The sequence below is a fragment of the Mustela nivalis genome, assembly GCF_964662115.1.
Source record: "Mustela nivalis genome assembly, chromosome: 12".
Classification (NCBI taxonomy): Eukaryota; Metazoa; Chordata; class Mammalia; order Carnivora; family Mustelidae; genus Mustela; species Mustela nivalis.
In genome coordinates this window covers 60828494-60844043 of record NC_139031.1, presented here as the reverse complement: position 1 = coordinate 60844043, position 15550 = coordinate 60828494, and the positions used below count along the sequence as shown (strand labels likewise).

Here is a 15550-nt window from a genome sequence, read left to right as displayed (position 1 = left end):
GTGAGCATCCGACTCTTAATTTCACCTCTGATCATGATCTCAGGAGTGTGAGAGTGAGCCCTGCCTTAGGCTCTATAGTGCGTATGGAGCCTGCTTGAGATTCTTTCTCTCTGCCCCACCCCCAACTGCATCTCTTTCACACACACACACACACACGCGCGCGCGCGCAAATCAGAAGTGAACAACATCGATATGGTACCTCAGAGTTAAAACATCCCCTGCCTTTTTTTTGCATCAGCTCACATATTGACTGATCCAACCCAAATGAGTTGGGTTTCTTAAAGTCTTTTTAAGATGGAGTACCGTTCATTCCTAGTTGAAACTGATCATTGACTTTTAGAGCCTTTAGTGAGGAAACACAGTTCTCTTGGCCAAAATAGTATCATAAACATATTTTATATGATTTCAATTCTTTCAGATTCATTGAGGTTTATTTCATGTAAAGTTGAAAAGAATGTGTATTCATCACTTGTTGAATGGAATGTCCTATAAAAATAGGTTGATATATTGTTCAAGTGTTTTTATACATATTTTACTTTTATACTTTACTTTCTATCTACTTATACTATTAATTACTAAGAGAAGAGTATTAGTCTGACTATAATTGTAGATTTGTTTATATCACCTTTCAGCTTTATTAGCATTTGCTTTATACATTATTATTTATACTTATTTCTTCTTAGTGAATTATCAATATAATGTCCCTTTTAATATCTGGTAATATTCTTGTTCTGAGGCTTACTTGGTCTGATGGTACTATAGGCACTCCAATAAGCTTTTGATTGCTGTTTGCATGGTATATCTTTTACCCTTTTTTACTTTTAACTATATCTTTATGCTTAAAATAGCTATATATTTAGGGACGCCTGGGTGGCTCAGTTGGTTAAGCAGCTGCCTTCGGCTCAGGTCATGATCCCAGCATCCTGGGATCGAGTCCCACATCGGGCTCCTTGCTCGACAGGGAGCCTGCTTCTCCCTCTGCCTCTGCCTGCCACTCTATCTGCCTGTGCTCACTCTCTCTGTCAAATAAATAAATAAAATCTTTAAAAAAATAGCTATATATTTATAATTATGATATATATATACCTCCATACATATATAAATAATCAGGTATACAGACTATATTTAAAATGGATTGTATTTCAAGTAAACAGCATATAGTTGGAACTTGCTGTTTTATCCAATTTCACAATCTCAGTCTTTTCATGAGGTAACACCATTTAGAGTTAATGTCATTATTGATATGGTTGGATTTCGATCTACCATCTTGGTATTGTTTTCTATTTATTTTATCAGTTCTTTGTTATTTTTTATTCTTTTTCTGCCTGCTTTTGCCTAGAGTATTTTTTTTATGATTCTATCTTATCTCCACTGTTGTCTTATTAATTAGACTCTGTTTTAAGAATTAATATTTGCCCTAGGGTTTACAGTATGTATCCTTATTGTATCACTGACACTCTTCAAATATTATTTTACTTCTTCACAATTAATGTAAGAATCTTGAAACACACACTGATGCCAGAGGTGAGGTTAAGGCTAGTTCAGTTTCCTATGAAAATCTCCCTTCCCTTTAAATATTCAAAAGTTCATTGTTATCTTCATTGTTGTAATTCAGAGACTTGTCCAGTATCATTACACTAAATAAGAATCAATGAAGTGTGTACATTCCCAAATCTCAGCATGTTTGTTTCTTCCTCTATTTCTACCTGACATACTTCTTTTTCATTTTTTCTTCCTTGAGGTATCAAAAGTGCCCATTATATAAAAACTTTAAATTTAAAGGGAGTGTGTGTGTGTGTGTGTGTGTGTGTGTGTGAGAGAGAGAGAGAGAGAGAAGTATATGTGAATCTCTGTATATCCACTCAATTTTCCTAAAACTTTGAAAAATAAAATCTGTTAATTAAAAAAAAAAAGTTAAAGGCAGGGGCGCCTGGACTGCTCAGTCAGTTAAGCCTCTGCCTTTGGCTCCGGTCATGATCCCAGGGTCCTGGGATTGAGCCCTGCATTAGATTCCTTGCTCAGTCAGGGTTCTGCCTCTCCCTCACTTTCTGATCCTCCTCCCTACTTGTGCACTCTCTCACTCTCTCAAATAAATAAATGAATAAATCTTTTTTAAAAATTAAAGGCATGTACATGGAAACATTTTAAATTTTGTTCATTATAAAAATACAAAAAATTCTAAGAGTTTAAATTCCTTTAATCTTATAGCATCTTAATATATTTACTTTTATTCATAATTATGACTTTGTTCCAAAAATTTTTTAAATATAGCTATTGTGTATTATTTGAAAACTAGAAATATCAGAATAATTTGGAAACAATTTTCCATCATAACATTTCTTGATATCCATTCCCTCCCCTTTTCATTCTTGTGGCTTCCTTGAGATCTTTCTCAATATCTGTTTCACTGTTCTCTACTATGTTACTTTGTTTCACTGTTCTATTTGGCTGCTTCAGTGTTTTCTCTTGCCTTCTCTCTGTGTTTCTTACTTCTGATTAGCTCTCCATGGATTCCATTGTTTGGTTTGGCTCTATCCATTTTTACTGTTAGTATGTAACTGCATTCTGTAGCTGTAATATATTTCAGATCCTCCAAACCTTTGGATCTTTCTCTTGCCTGGTAAAATGGCTTAAACCTCAACTCCAGTCAATGTAGAAAGCTCACAGAGTAGGCCAACTGTTCTCCTGCTTCTTTATTCTCCACTTGACCCGGCTGTGCTTTATGTTATTTTCCAAATGCAATTTTCCAAGGCTCTTATGAACATTTACTGAACAGACTTAGGATAACAGAGTTAAATCTTATGGGCATGACAGTCTAAAATTTAAAATTCAATGCTTTATATCACCACTTGTAGAAGCTACTTGGCCATTCCTACCACCAAGAATGTTGCCTTTTTGCTTTAGACCTGGGTTTATAAAAAACAATGATCAGTGATTTAAGTTAATGTCTTTGAACATAAAATGATGCTGTATTGTACATCATAAAAAGATTAGATCCTAAAGAGGAAATTAGAAAATAAACTGGGTCTGGTGAAGAAAACTTTGGTTATTTTTTAAGAAAGTTTTTCTACTAGCAAAAATTTGGAAAGAGATGTTTAATTTTCATAATACTTAGATAATGAAGGTAATTTTTCTTATTAAGGTGATATTCTGATAAAATTACATTAAAAAGAAGGTGTTTTACTCATTATATTTTTTCTTTTATAACTAAGTTGATTTAGTGAATTTTGTTAGATGTGTAGGTTGGCTAATTTGCCTTACACAGTCAGTATTTAATATGACGTTCTTTGACTTTTAGATCTATATTAATTGAAACTTTTAACCTGTAACTGACTTTGCATGATTCCATAAATATTTGTATGTTTCATGTTATCGGTGTTTGAATTTTTAGATTTTATTTTTCTTTTTAAATTAAATACATTATAAACAAGTAATTTGCATTTAAAGAAAACAAAAGCCTGAACATGGTATATATTAATTACATAGTGAAGTGTGGTATTTCTGGAGTAATTTTAGAGTAGTAAACAGAAGCATATATAGCAGTGAAATATTTCTCATTCATTCATCTATTTTTCAGTAAAATTTATTTTTGAAATCTTTTACTTATTTTCTATGACAATGTGTTAATATTTTAAGTTATATGGATGGGATTATGTATTAAATTTTAAATTGTGTGGGAACACTGGAACCCAAGCCACAGTTCTGCTTTTGGCTAGATAAATGACCTTGAATTAAGTTATCTCTAAAGTATTTTTCTCATTTGTGAAATAAAGGCATCAATCTCATTTTTTCTCAAATTTTGTAACTTTTTGTAACTTGAAGAAGCTCCAGAATAAACACTGTACAGTCCTGAAAAGAATCTCAAAGCATGTAATCCACCATTCACCTGATAATTGAATCATCTGCCCAGTATCACTACTAAGAGACAGGGAATGAGTTGCTGTGGGGGATAGAAGTGTATAAGAAATCCATTTCCTCTTAAGGCAGGTCTGTTGGTTGGCAGTTTCTCTTAAGTGATTGACATGTCTCTCCTTAATAATTTCAGTTTTTGGAGTCATACAAAATAAGCATAATCCAATTCCTAGTATTAGAAACCAACTATCTTTTCTGGTTTTTCTTTCTTTTTTTAATCAAACATCCTGTTTCATCTGTTCCTTGTATAACAAGGTTTCGATTTGTATTGGTTTTGCATAGTTTTAGGAAATAAACAATATTAATGAAATTAGAGGTGAAATAAATTTGAAAATAACATTGGTTATGAATTTTTTAGTTGATAGATGTAACTAGATAATAATGTATAAGAATCTTATATTTTTAACATTTGTAATTAAACCCTAAAAATGTTATTTTAAAGTCTTTATGGGCTGGGAATTTAAATAATCCTAATGTTAGATATTTCCTATGTCCCAAACACTATTCTTTGCTCTCTAAATGTATGATCTCATTCAGTATTTACAACAGTCCTATGAGGTAGGCACATCTCCATTTTGGAAGTTAGGTAACTGAGGTACAGAGATACTAAGCATCATGAAATAGAAATTATTCCAATTCTATATTGAAACTATATAAATTATGTATTAAAACATAAATTTTTCCCTTCCAATAAATACTTATACTACTTGATAAATCTGCTGCTCTTCTTTTAGTTCCTGAGATGTACTGAGTGCTTTTTTTTTTTTTTTTAAGATTTTATTTATTTATTTGACAGAGAGAAATCACAATCAGGCAGAGAGGCAGGCAGAGAGAGAGGGAGAAACAGGCTCCCTGCTGAGGAGAGAGCCCGATGTGGGGCTCGATCCCGGGACCCCGAGATCATGACCCGAGCTGAAGGCAGAGGCTTAACCCACCGAGCCACCCAGGTGCCCCTACTGAGTGTTTTTTATGGGGCACTCTGTGTGCTAGTGTTTCTCATATTTTATCTCATGTAATCCCAGGAAAGAGATACAGATTTTTATCTTCATTTTATGGGAGAGGGAACCAAGAAGAATTACTTGTCCAAGATCACACAGCTGGAAAGTGGTAGAATTAGGGTTTGAGTCTAAATAGTCTTGACTATGTAGCTTATGTTCTACATAATCATTAGGTATACTGCCTCTCTAGACTACACTGTGTTAGCATATTTGACTTTATTGGGTCAAATGCTTTTTGGCAGGCAATTCTAACTATATAAGATACAGACTACTGGTATATGCATCAGGGAAGCCCTTTGAAAATAATTACTTTTTTCTACAGTAATTTTTAAGTAAGCTTACTAGATACATATGGAACAAATACAAAGCCACAACTTGATCTCTGATGTAAAAGACCACAGGCTTTTGTCCTAGGAAGATAGTAGCCCAGACAAGTCACACTGCTTATTCTGGCTTCAAGGGAAATTTAGAATATTAAGTGAAACTGTAGGATAGAATATTAGCAATAGCTTTTTAGTGTTTTTCAAAGTTAAAATTCAAGTTAGATTTCACTGGGGTTTAAAACAGATTTCCATGATATCTAATGTTTTTATGTTCAAATTCCTTTCAAAGTTAAATACAGATACATCTTTTGGATTATCTGCTAATCTCCATCATTTGTACATGTAATTAAGATTTAATTATACTTCTTTGGTAAATGGTGTGCTTTCTTCACTTACATTATGTTTATGTAGTACTTAAGTTGCAGACGAAGCACTTCTCAGAATATCACATTCAGAATATGCTTAAAGCTCTGAGAGACTGAAGCACTGAGAAAAGTTAGCGCTATGACTTTTCAGCAAGGGAATTCAGCTCTTCCTATGTCTTTGTTATTTGACAAAGGACTTTAGCTCTTTCTGTTTATTTCTCATATGGTGATAAGTACATTTCTCTGAAAACTATGTTTCACATTATATTCTTTTTTTTCTTGTACAGTTTTGTTTTTGCTTTCTTTGGAAATTATTCAGCTTGGTGTTGTAGCTCTTCTCAGTAGTGCTATATTTGTCTGTGATGTGCCACTTTTCACTTTCTTTTTCTCAATGGAACTTAGAAGCATTAAACACATCTTTCTAGCAGAATTAAATACTAAAATGAAGTTTCTCTATGATGTGTGACTACTTTGACAGTTTCACCTCATCTATATAGGTACAGACAGATACCTGAAGGAAATAAATTTCTGTGTTTACCACAGTAGAAAAAAAAAAAGCTCTTCTAATCACTAAGCACCTAACATTTCTCCTCTGAAAATAAAGGCACAAAGGTAGCAAATGAATACATGTTGCTAGTGAAATAATCAACAAACAATAGAAAAAGTTTTGAGAAATAAATGCAGGTGAATGAGTGTTGAAAATCTGGCTAAAATTAGTACATTCATAATCTTCCTGGTCTTCACAGTGAGGTATTTTCTCTGCCATTTTTGTTGCACAGTCCACTAAAATAGCTAGTTCAGGATATACATTTTATACTTGTAGCCAAGCATTTCTATTATATTCCTTAACAAAGGTAGGCAGTGTAGGCCCAGGGGACAGATATCATTTGAAAACGTCCTCCCTGAGACTATAGTCGAGCAGAACCAGCCCTACTGTAACATGGCAATTAGGTGTAATTGTTTTCAGCACAGTTGCATTCAATATGCCTTCCGCAGTTTCACAAGCATTTGCTAAATTGCCGTAGTTGAAGAAAAAAGAGCAAACTGCTATTTCTTGAAACATTTATTGATCAAATACGTATTTGCTTGTGTAAATATAAACTCTCCAACATTTTTATGTTTTCTTTTTTGTTTTAGTAAGATAGATTTAATTTGCAACTTTAGCTAATAATAACAATACTAATAATATAAGAGGAGGCAACTCAGTGTTTCAAAGGATAATATGATTCCATTTTAAACAGTAAGAACCTGTACAAGATCATGGCATTTAGGTTTAGGGTATCTATCTCTTTGGACCAAATCATGTTATTTGAATCTACTGTGGTATTGTTAGTATGTTTCATAAGACATAGTACAGAGCTGCTATGATCTTTAAATGTTAATGTTCTTTTCTTATCACTTTACTGTGTAGATACCCTTCATGAGACCCAACTCTGCCACAGCTCATCCTCGGAGGCAATCCTGGAAACCTCTTTTATAAGTGTGATTTTAAAAATGTGGATAACACTCTCAATAGAGTACATAAAGTAAAGGAGAACAGCTATCTTGTCCTTCCCATAAGCTTATCACTGCAAAAAGTTGCCTTTGCTTGTCAGGTTTGGATAGAATGTAATTGATTGGTTTGTTGCTTGGACTGACAAGGCAGTTAATTTGCCTGTGTGGATTTTTTTCTATATTTTTCTTCTTCTTCTTTTTTTTTTTTCCTTGCACTAATCAGAAACATTTGATATGTGCATTGTTTAATAATGGTAGATAATGTCTTGTCAGAATTGTCCTATTAAGTAATGTCTTTCCCTCTTGCTTCTTTGGCAAATGATGATATGCAGTGTTTGGACTTACTGAAGAGTTTTGGAAGCCTGTGGGACTTAAATGCAATGTGCTACTCATTGTTGTTGAACAATACCAGTAACAAACAAGAAAGACAATGCATTCCACTAGTCTGCTACTCTATTTCATCCAATTTAAAACATATATTCATATGTGAAATATTACATTGGGAAACAACTATAGACTCTTATTTAATGGTTATTCCTATTTATAATATTCAGCAAACGTGAAAAACTTGTGAGGCATATGCCATTCTAGTTTGGGCTCATTAGTCCTAGTGTGAAAGCACTAATATTATTAGCATGAAACTTTTACAACTTCAAATTTTAAGCTCATTAGTAAAATATATCTGTGTTGATCTCTAGATATTTTTTAGTAATACCCAATTTTATTCAGTCTTCATTGATTTAATACGAACTTTCTGTGTTCGATATAATTTTATTTTTCGTGACCTTAAATTTGAGGTTATGAAATAAGGAGGGAGATTCAAAGCTTAATGACTATACAACCTGCCAACTGAAAGATCTTCATCAACATCTATATTTTTCCAGAGGTTTACAGAATTAAAATTTGATCTTCAAGTTTTAATGATCCAGTTTTAAATCAACGACAGAAATATGTTGAATATTCCATCACTCCATCTTGAACTGATTTAGAAGAGACTCTTGGCTGAAATTAAAATGTACATATACATGTAATTGTTAACTTGTTTCTTGAAATTTCCTGATTTATAAATGTGGTTTGGACTTCTTTTCAGGTATAGTGGCAATTGAAAATAGCTTAAACTTTAGGAATAGAATAGGCGATGTTTAGATAAGCAAAAGCAAGTGCAAGTATGAAATTGCTGTATGCCAGTAATCTGTAGTTACAGTAAGGAACCTTATTGGATAAGATGTTTAATAAAAGAAATATGTATATACAATATGTATAAACTGAGATTATTAACTTCTCAAAAGATCTTTTAACATTGGAGGAAAATTATTAATAAATAGCATGTAGCAAAACCAGTAGGCATTTTTTTTTCTGGAATAAGGACTCATTATCTCTATGTAAGCTGAAGAGAAAATTGATAATTATTACTGTTGCTTAATTGTAATAGATAATAAGTAAAATGACAGATTGCCATTTCCTTAAAAGAATATGCTAATGTTCCTCACCCTCCTTTGATATATGGTAAGAAATTACTAGTGGGTCATTTTATTTTAGATTTTTTGAGAAACCATTAAGCCTTGTGGTTTTGGTGTCACTATTCAAAATCCTTTCCACCTGGTTTTAATTAGAATACTACATAATCATCATTCTCTATCTTAAAATCTTCAGTGGTAGATATGCTATTCCATATTTGTTGCTAACCCTAAAATCTTTGTCACACATCACAAATACAAATCTCATAATTCATAAGATCATTGGTACTGCAAACATGTAAGAGAACTTTTAAAGGGAGTAGAATTAAACATTTTCTCCTCATAATCTCCTGAGTGCTCTCATATTTCCACAGTATATAATTAACTCGTTTCCATGATTGGTCCAATTCCTATTCAAAGGAGATATTAATGTGCCCTTAAAAAAAATAGGTACAAAATGATACATATTTCACAGATGTGTGAAATCGGTAGGTTAGGTAAATGATGGCTATTTCTCACAAAGCAGAGAGAGGAAAAATACACTAATTCTATCAGGAAGGAAATTAAGTGATTCAGAAGTACAGAAAGAATGACATAGTAGTATATAGTGGTGATTCTCAAACTTTATAGTGCATCAGAGTCACAGGAAGGATTTGTTAAAACACAGATTGCTGTCCATTCCATCTTTTTATTATCCTCTTCCCTACCTTACTCCTCCTGTCTCCCTCCAGTTTCTGATTCAGTAGGTCTGGGATGAGGCTTGAAAATTTGCATTTTTAACAAGTTCCTGAGTGATACTGATGGCCAGGGACCACCACTTTGAGAACCATTTGTATATAATAGTTTTTAAAAGAATCATTGTGTTGTGGTTACATAATTGATAGAAGATGGCATTAATGTCTTTAAAAGAGCCCTTAAGTTTTCCAAAAATATTTGTTTCTAGATAAGTTTATAGGAGCTGTATCTATAACATACACTGTCTTTCTTTTTACAAATTCATTTAAGCAATTTTTTTTTTACTTTTTAAGTTTTTAATTTTAATTATTATAGGGACAACACTATTTTATGTAACTAATTTATGAAATTAGTCAAAGAACATAGCCTTTGTACATAATTCACTACTTTGTTTATTTGAAAAAAGGTTGGAAATTCGGGTTATGTTTGAATATGCAAGGGTTAGCTTTAACCTTTATCCATCTTTAGTTTAGAAAGGATATTTATGTATCACTTACATACCATCATTATTCATGTATTGCTTGATGTTTATCTGATTTTACACTGATGATATTAAAAATAGATTAGTGACCAATAAATAATAATCAGTTATTGTCATTATCCTATTTCGTTGTTTATACTTCCTATCACTTAATGAGACCACTCTTTTTTAAACAGTGTTCCTTATTTTACAAAATTTACCACTCTTTTACTTGATTCACAATATGGAATTATTTTATGAATATTTCAGCAAAATCTATTCAAGGAGTTGTAGAAGGACTTTCTACGGCAGAGTGGAATGTAATGTTTAAAAAATTTTTTTTTATCTTCTGAAACTATTTTTGACAATTGAAACTTGTTTGAGAGACTCAGCTTTAGGGTTGCATGTATATGAAGATAGATTTTTTTCCTACCTGTCTGAGTCAGCACTTTGTAAAATTACATACTATTAAGGATTGTGATTAAAAGTATTTCTGAGATGGACATGGTTTGCAAATACTTTCTCTGTAAGAACATAGGCCTCTTTCTCCCAGTGCTCACTCTTAAGACTTTCTGCAGACCTGCTGATAAGATTCACTGCTGTTCAGGTACATAAGATATAATGAAATTGGATGTTCATGCTGGGTTTTGTAAATAAAATGAGATTGACCCCCAGCTATCATCTCATTTATCTGATTTACATTGTAAAATCAGGATCTACACTATTGATTAGAGCATAATTAGTTAATTATGAGCAGGGAGATACAAAGTTATGTGGGGCTTGAGCACAGCAGGTTGTACTGCTAAAAAATTTCCAAGGGCATGAGCAGATGGAGATCAGTTTATTAAAAAACAAAGCAGACGTGTTTCAGGTATGGAAATGTCTCATCATTCTCTCATGCTATGAGGCGGTACTTGACCTTAATTATGTATTTTTATATGAATTCTTTTTGTTTCATGTTTTATTTTTTTGTTTCCCTTTGGATCTTGTAATCTGGCTGTTACAGATGTAGCTAACTGAATTGATGTTATTATTTTAGTTATCATTAAATATGAATTTGGATTTCAGTAATTATCCAGATACTTTTTTCAGTTAATATACTTTCATGGGTAAAGAGTATTTTTGTCTTTCTTACCACTCATTCATTCATTATTGCCTGTGATAAAAATAGAGGTCTATAGTGGCACTAAGGAAAAATGTTGAAGATCTCCACATTAGTCTTATATTTGTGAGATATGATCTAAAGTACGTTTTCGAATTATTTCATTTAGAAAATGGTCATATAGATAGTTTGCACTGGAATTGTAAAATACAAGGAGTAAAATGTCTTTACTGATATGAAATGTTATTATGATTGGTAGAATACAAAATTTTGTTTAAGCTTGTATTATTTTAAAAGTTATTTAACTCATGGGCCACAATGCAGCATTTTCTCCATCTGTTAATATGAGTAATTGAAATAATTGGCTACTATTCAATGAAAGAATCTATCACTACCATTAATAGATTTGTGTAGGTGTTTTAAGCTGCTAGTGAATTTTATTTAAGTAATGTTAATATTAATTCTTTTGATCTTTCTTATATAGAAGTTTTGCACAGAGATCATGAAAAAGTAAAGAACCCCAGCCCATCAGTTCTCTCAATATTTAGTCTGTTTCCTTTTGAGTGAAGAGATGTAATAGTATATATTTTCAATCAGTATTTTACCGTATATAGACATGGACCTAAATAAAATGTTCCTTGACATAAAAAATAGTTGTGATTATGAATCAACTTGATAAAAAAAAATGTACATTCCTTTTCAAGTCCCATGTATGGATTTTTCTTCTTCTGAAATTTAGCTTGTAAGTTGGCTATAAGTTACATGCATAGGAGGTGCACTCAATTGTTTCAGTTAGTTTAAAAATAATTATTTAGTGTATTCTAATGAAATTATCAATTGGAAATTAAGAGGGTTAAAGAAATCCTTTGGAATATTGGTTTTTAGCCTCTTTCTTGGTATAGGCAGAAATAAATCAGTTGTTTCTTTTTACTTGTATTCATGTCCTCGGTAATCAGGTAAACCAAGGACTGCATGTTGTATGGATCTTAGACATGAACATAGGTCATTTTCTTCCTCTTCTTTGTCTAGGGTGCTATACTTAACCATATACTAAGTAAGTATTTTAAATACATATAGAATTGTGTTTATATCTGCTTTATTATTTACATTGTATACTTTATGAATCTGATACCTAGGAAGTTATATTTAGTAATAATCTAATTTAAAAATCAGGTTTCCTTTCATCTTAATAAGTGGGATTCATTTTATCTATTAAAACTGTGATTTTAGAATGCCCTATAGTGTTAACGTGTACAATATTTATTAGGTGTTTAAAGGATACTTCTTTAAGCATTCAATTTGTACGTTATTTAAAAAATCCATAGTATTTATTTATAGGTTAATTTAATATTCTCTTTTAAATATTTTAAGATACTGCCTTTCTACTTAGTATATGTGCTATTGGTATTATAATCTGTTTTTTTATTTTTTACAAAGACATTTGTGTTCTTTAATAAAGTATATTGTGTTATATCATTTGTGGGTCAATGACTGCTCTTGGAAAAGATTTTAAAACATTGTATTCACTATTTTTGATTAATTAGGTATATATATTATGTGCTGTAGTTATGTGTTTCCAGGTATATGTGAAAAATAGTAGAGACCATAAATAATAACTTGATCAATAACTACTTCAACTTTGATTCACCTTTTAGATAGCAGAATGATTGCAGACCCTTAGGAGTTTCTGCTTTTCAATTTTTAAAAGAGATCTAAATTTGTAACATGGCCAGAATTTATTGGCTGACAGAAGTTGCTTAAGTTTCAAAGTGGAGTGTGTGTGAATGAAATAATTAATCCAGTATTTTTACCATCTACATTGTTCCTCGGTTTCTTAAGTTCTTAATGGTATCCTTGAATTTGTCTATGATGTATTAATTCTTACAAATCCTGTTGGAGTTTACTTTGTATCATCGAGGATATTTTTGTTACCAGCACGTAAAACTATGGATGTCCTCAGTATTCTAATGTAGAAATAATAGTACTTTTTCCACATGGAAATAATTTAAGCCATTTATAGAAAGAGCTTTAATTTGCATATTTATTAACAGAATGTGATTTCAAGATTGATTTATTTCTCTTTGTGTTTTTCTTTCCTGGATTTTGACAGTTCCTAAGTATATTAACTATTCTTTTTTTGTTATTTAGTCTTGCAATTGCAGTTTTTATTTCCTGGTGAGTGAGCTATAACTTTAGAGAACTCTTATAACATCCCCCTAATTCTGACAAGCAAATTTTGCCTTTCCTCTGAGACCCATTACAAATACATTAGAGTTCCATATGGAGATTAAGTCATTCTAAAAGGTATTACTAATGAAGTACTCAGTAAGGATTATGTTATTTCCAAATGGCATATACTTCATTATCATGTAACAAATTTAGCATATAAAACCTTTCTTTTCTCTGTGCATTTATTCTTGAGCTGGTAACTTGATTTTACAATAAATTGGAATCTGGTACAAACTGGAACTCTATCAGTGTAGCATACTTGTTTTTAAGTTCATTAGCTGGAAATACATAGATATAACAAGAAGAATCACCTGCACTGATGAATGTGAAAAATAAATTAAAATTTACCTTTATATTGATTACGGTGCTTGATGTGAGTTATACACTATAAATCATAATTTCAAGTTAGCTAACACAGCTTTAAGGTAAATATGCAATAATTAGGTTGTAATTTGATATGAACTAGGAAAACATTAATGCCATAACTCTTCACCTATCAAGAGCCCAGATTGGCAATCTGAACTCTTAGGAACATTGCGCAAAAACCTGAAGTGAAGCATAAAGGATTATTATTATCCAAAATTGAGTCAGTATACTTAACTCAGTAGAAGTTCTCATTTTCATGTCTTTTAATTGTCTGTTTGCATAGTTTTACTGAGGTTTTAAGATTTGTTTTCTAAATCCACAACAAATTATTGTTCGGGAAATGCTTAGACAAATAGGGTCACAATATCAGAAAGCAGTAGCTGATACTTTTCAAGCAAGTGAGGACCCTGAAAACCTATAAGAAGTTGAATATGAGAATTCAAACAGAACAGCAGTTGGATAGTACTCCAAACATAAAAGGCTGGCATTCTGCTAGACATAGCGACATGTGTTACTTGTATTCATGACCCTGAGATGACAAAGTAAATTATATTTAATGTATTTTCTTGATGAAGCAAAGAATGTGATTCTTTTTAAATTTCCCATCAAAGATGATTGAAATACTAGTTTTATGCTTGAAGGAATATGCACTCAGCTGTCTAGAAGTCTCAACCTCCTCATAAATTCAGAAGTACTCATATTCTGAAGGTTCCTGTAACTATATGTCAAGTAATTGAAGTTCTAACTATTGAAAGGTAAATAAGTTGAATTGACAAGAAAGAACATAAAATTGTGTGGGCTTGCTATTTAGTCTCTTTATGTTACATTTGATGTTAGCTATATGTTATCTGTAATTTTTCTTAATGCTAGAACAACAGGTATTTGAATAATTTGACTTTTAAATATCCTTTGGTTTATTTATAATGGCATAGTAAATAAAATGCTGTTATTCCTGTTTGATTTTATTTTTCATGTAGCTAGAATTATGGTAGACAGTTTTTTCTAAGGCTGTGTCTTGAGTCTAAAAAAAGGTTTTTGGAAAAGTACGTAAGTTTATTTCATTCATAAAGAGAAAGTTCTAGAGGAAGAAATGCATAAACTTGTGATGTATTATGTTTTAAATTTCTTTATAACTGAATAACTTGGCTAATTGGCTAACTTTCTGAAACTCTTGATTTCTAAAATGGGTCTTTGGACAATTGGATTTGGTAGCATGTTTGAAATTTTTATATAAATGGAGGTTTATAGTCCCCTTTATTGTGAAAAACAATTGTTTTTCTTTATGTGTGGTTTATAGCACTAGTTCCTTCCCCCTTTTTGCTAATAAAGGTTATTGAATAGTAATTTGATATCTTATTCAAGTGATAACATGTATTATAAAATTTTTTTCTTGGTTTCGTAGTTGTGGATTTCTCAATATTTAAATCAGTAAGAGAAACCGTATACAAAGAGAATCTGATAGATTGAAGAAAAGTATCTTAAGTTAAAAGAGCACAAAAAAAATGAGGATATAATCCTTTCTATAACATGTATACATATTTGTTATTTGCTGTCAAATTTTGGTCTTGTTTTTCCAACTGATGCAATTTTTTTTTTTTTACAAAACAATGAAATAATGCAGATCTTTCTTCATTGTCAGCAGGATGAGATTGTCTGAAACGAAGAATAGGTATGATAGTTTTCTTAGATTTTGTACATCATAGGTGGCAAAGACACTATCAAAATATTTGTTCATAAGCTTTAAGGTGTACTAGGAAGTACTTTGAAAACCCAAATGCATTGAGAGAAAGTGACAGGTAAATTTTGAGAATATTTATATTTGAGAAAAATGATACCACATTCTTAGGATGGTTTTTTTGCTAGGTTGTGTTAGCATGCTGTAAACATTAGACCATACATTTACAATCTACCTTAACTTGGAGGAAGAGTGATAAGGTATAATAAGGTATAAATTGCATAGGATTGATTACACCTTAAGTTTTTTTTAAGTAATTACAATGTATTAGATTGAATTTATAATCTAGAATTATATGTATCTTATATTAAATGTTTTTAAGCTAATGGGTAAGATTAATTTTTGAATTTCAAAGTGAAATTATGTTAGTTTTG

The 15550-nt window shown here is 31.4% G+C and overlaps 1 protein-coding gene across 6 annotated transcripts in view; it reads left to right on the top strand.

The window, feature by feature from the left end:
• PHF14 (PHD finger protein 14) overlaps positions 1-15550 on the top strand; it is a 205140-nt gene that overhangs the window by 123150 nt on the left and 66440 nt on the right. For 2 of the 6 annotated variants that reach the window (XR_014301284.1, XM_082693322.1), the window contains exon 17: positions 15084-15110. The exons of 3 other annotated variants lie outside the window; for them this stretch is intronic. Coding sequence is in view for 2 of the 3 variants with exons in the window: in XM_082693322.1 (XP_082549448.1) it covers positions 15084-15110 (27 nt within the window). In the remaining variant the exon portion in view is untranslated. Of the gene's footprint in view, positions 1-7009; positions 9890-15083; positions 15111-15550 lie in introns of those variants that run through there. One more of the 6 variants, XM_082693325.1, reaches the window with a different exon arrangement.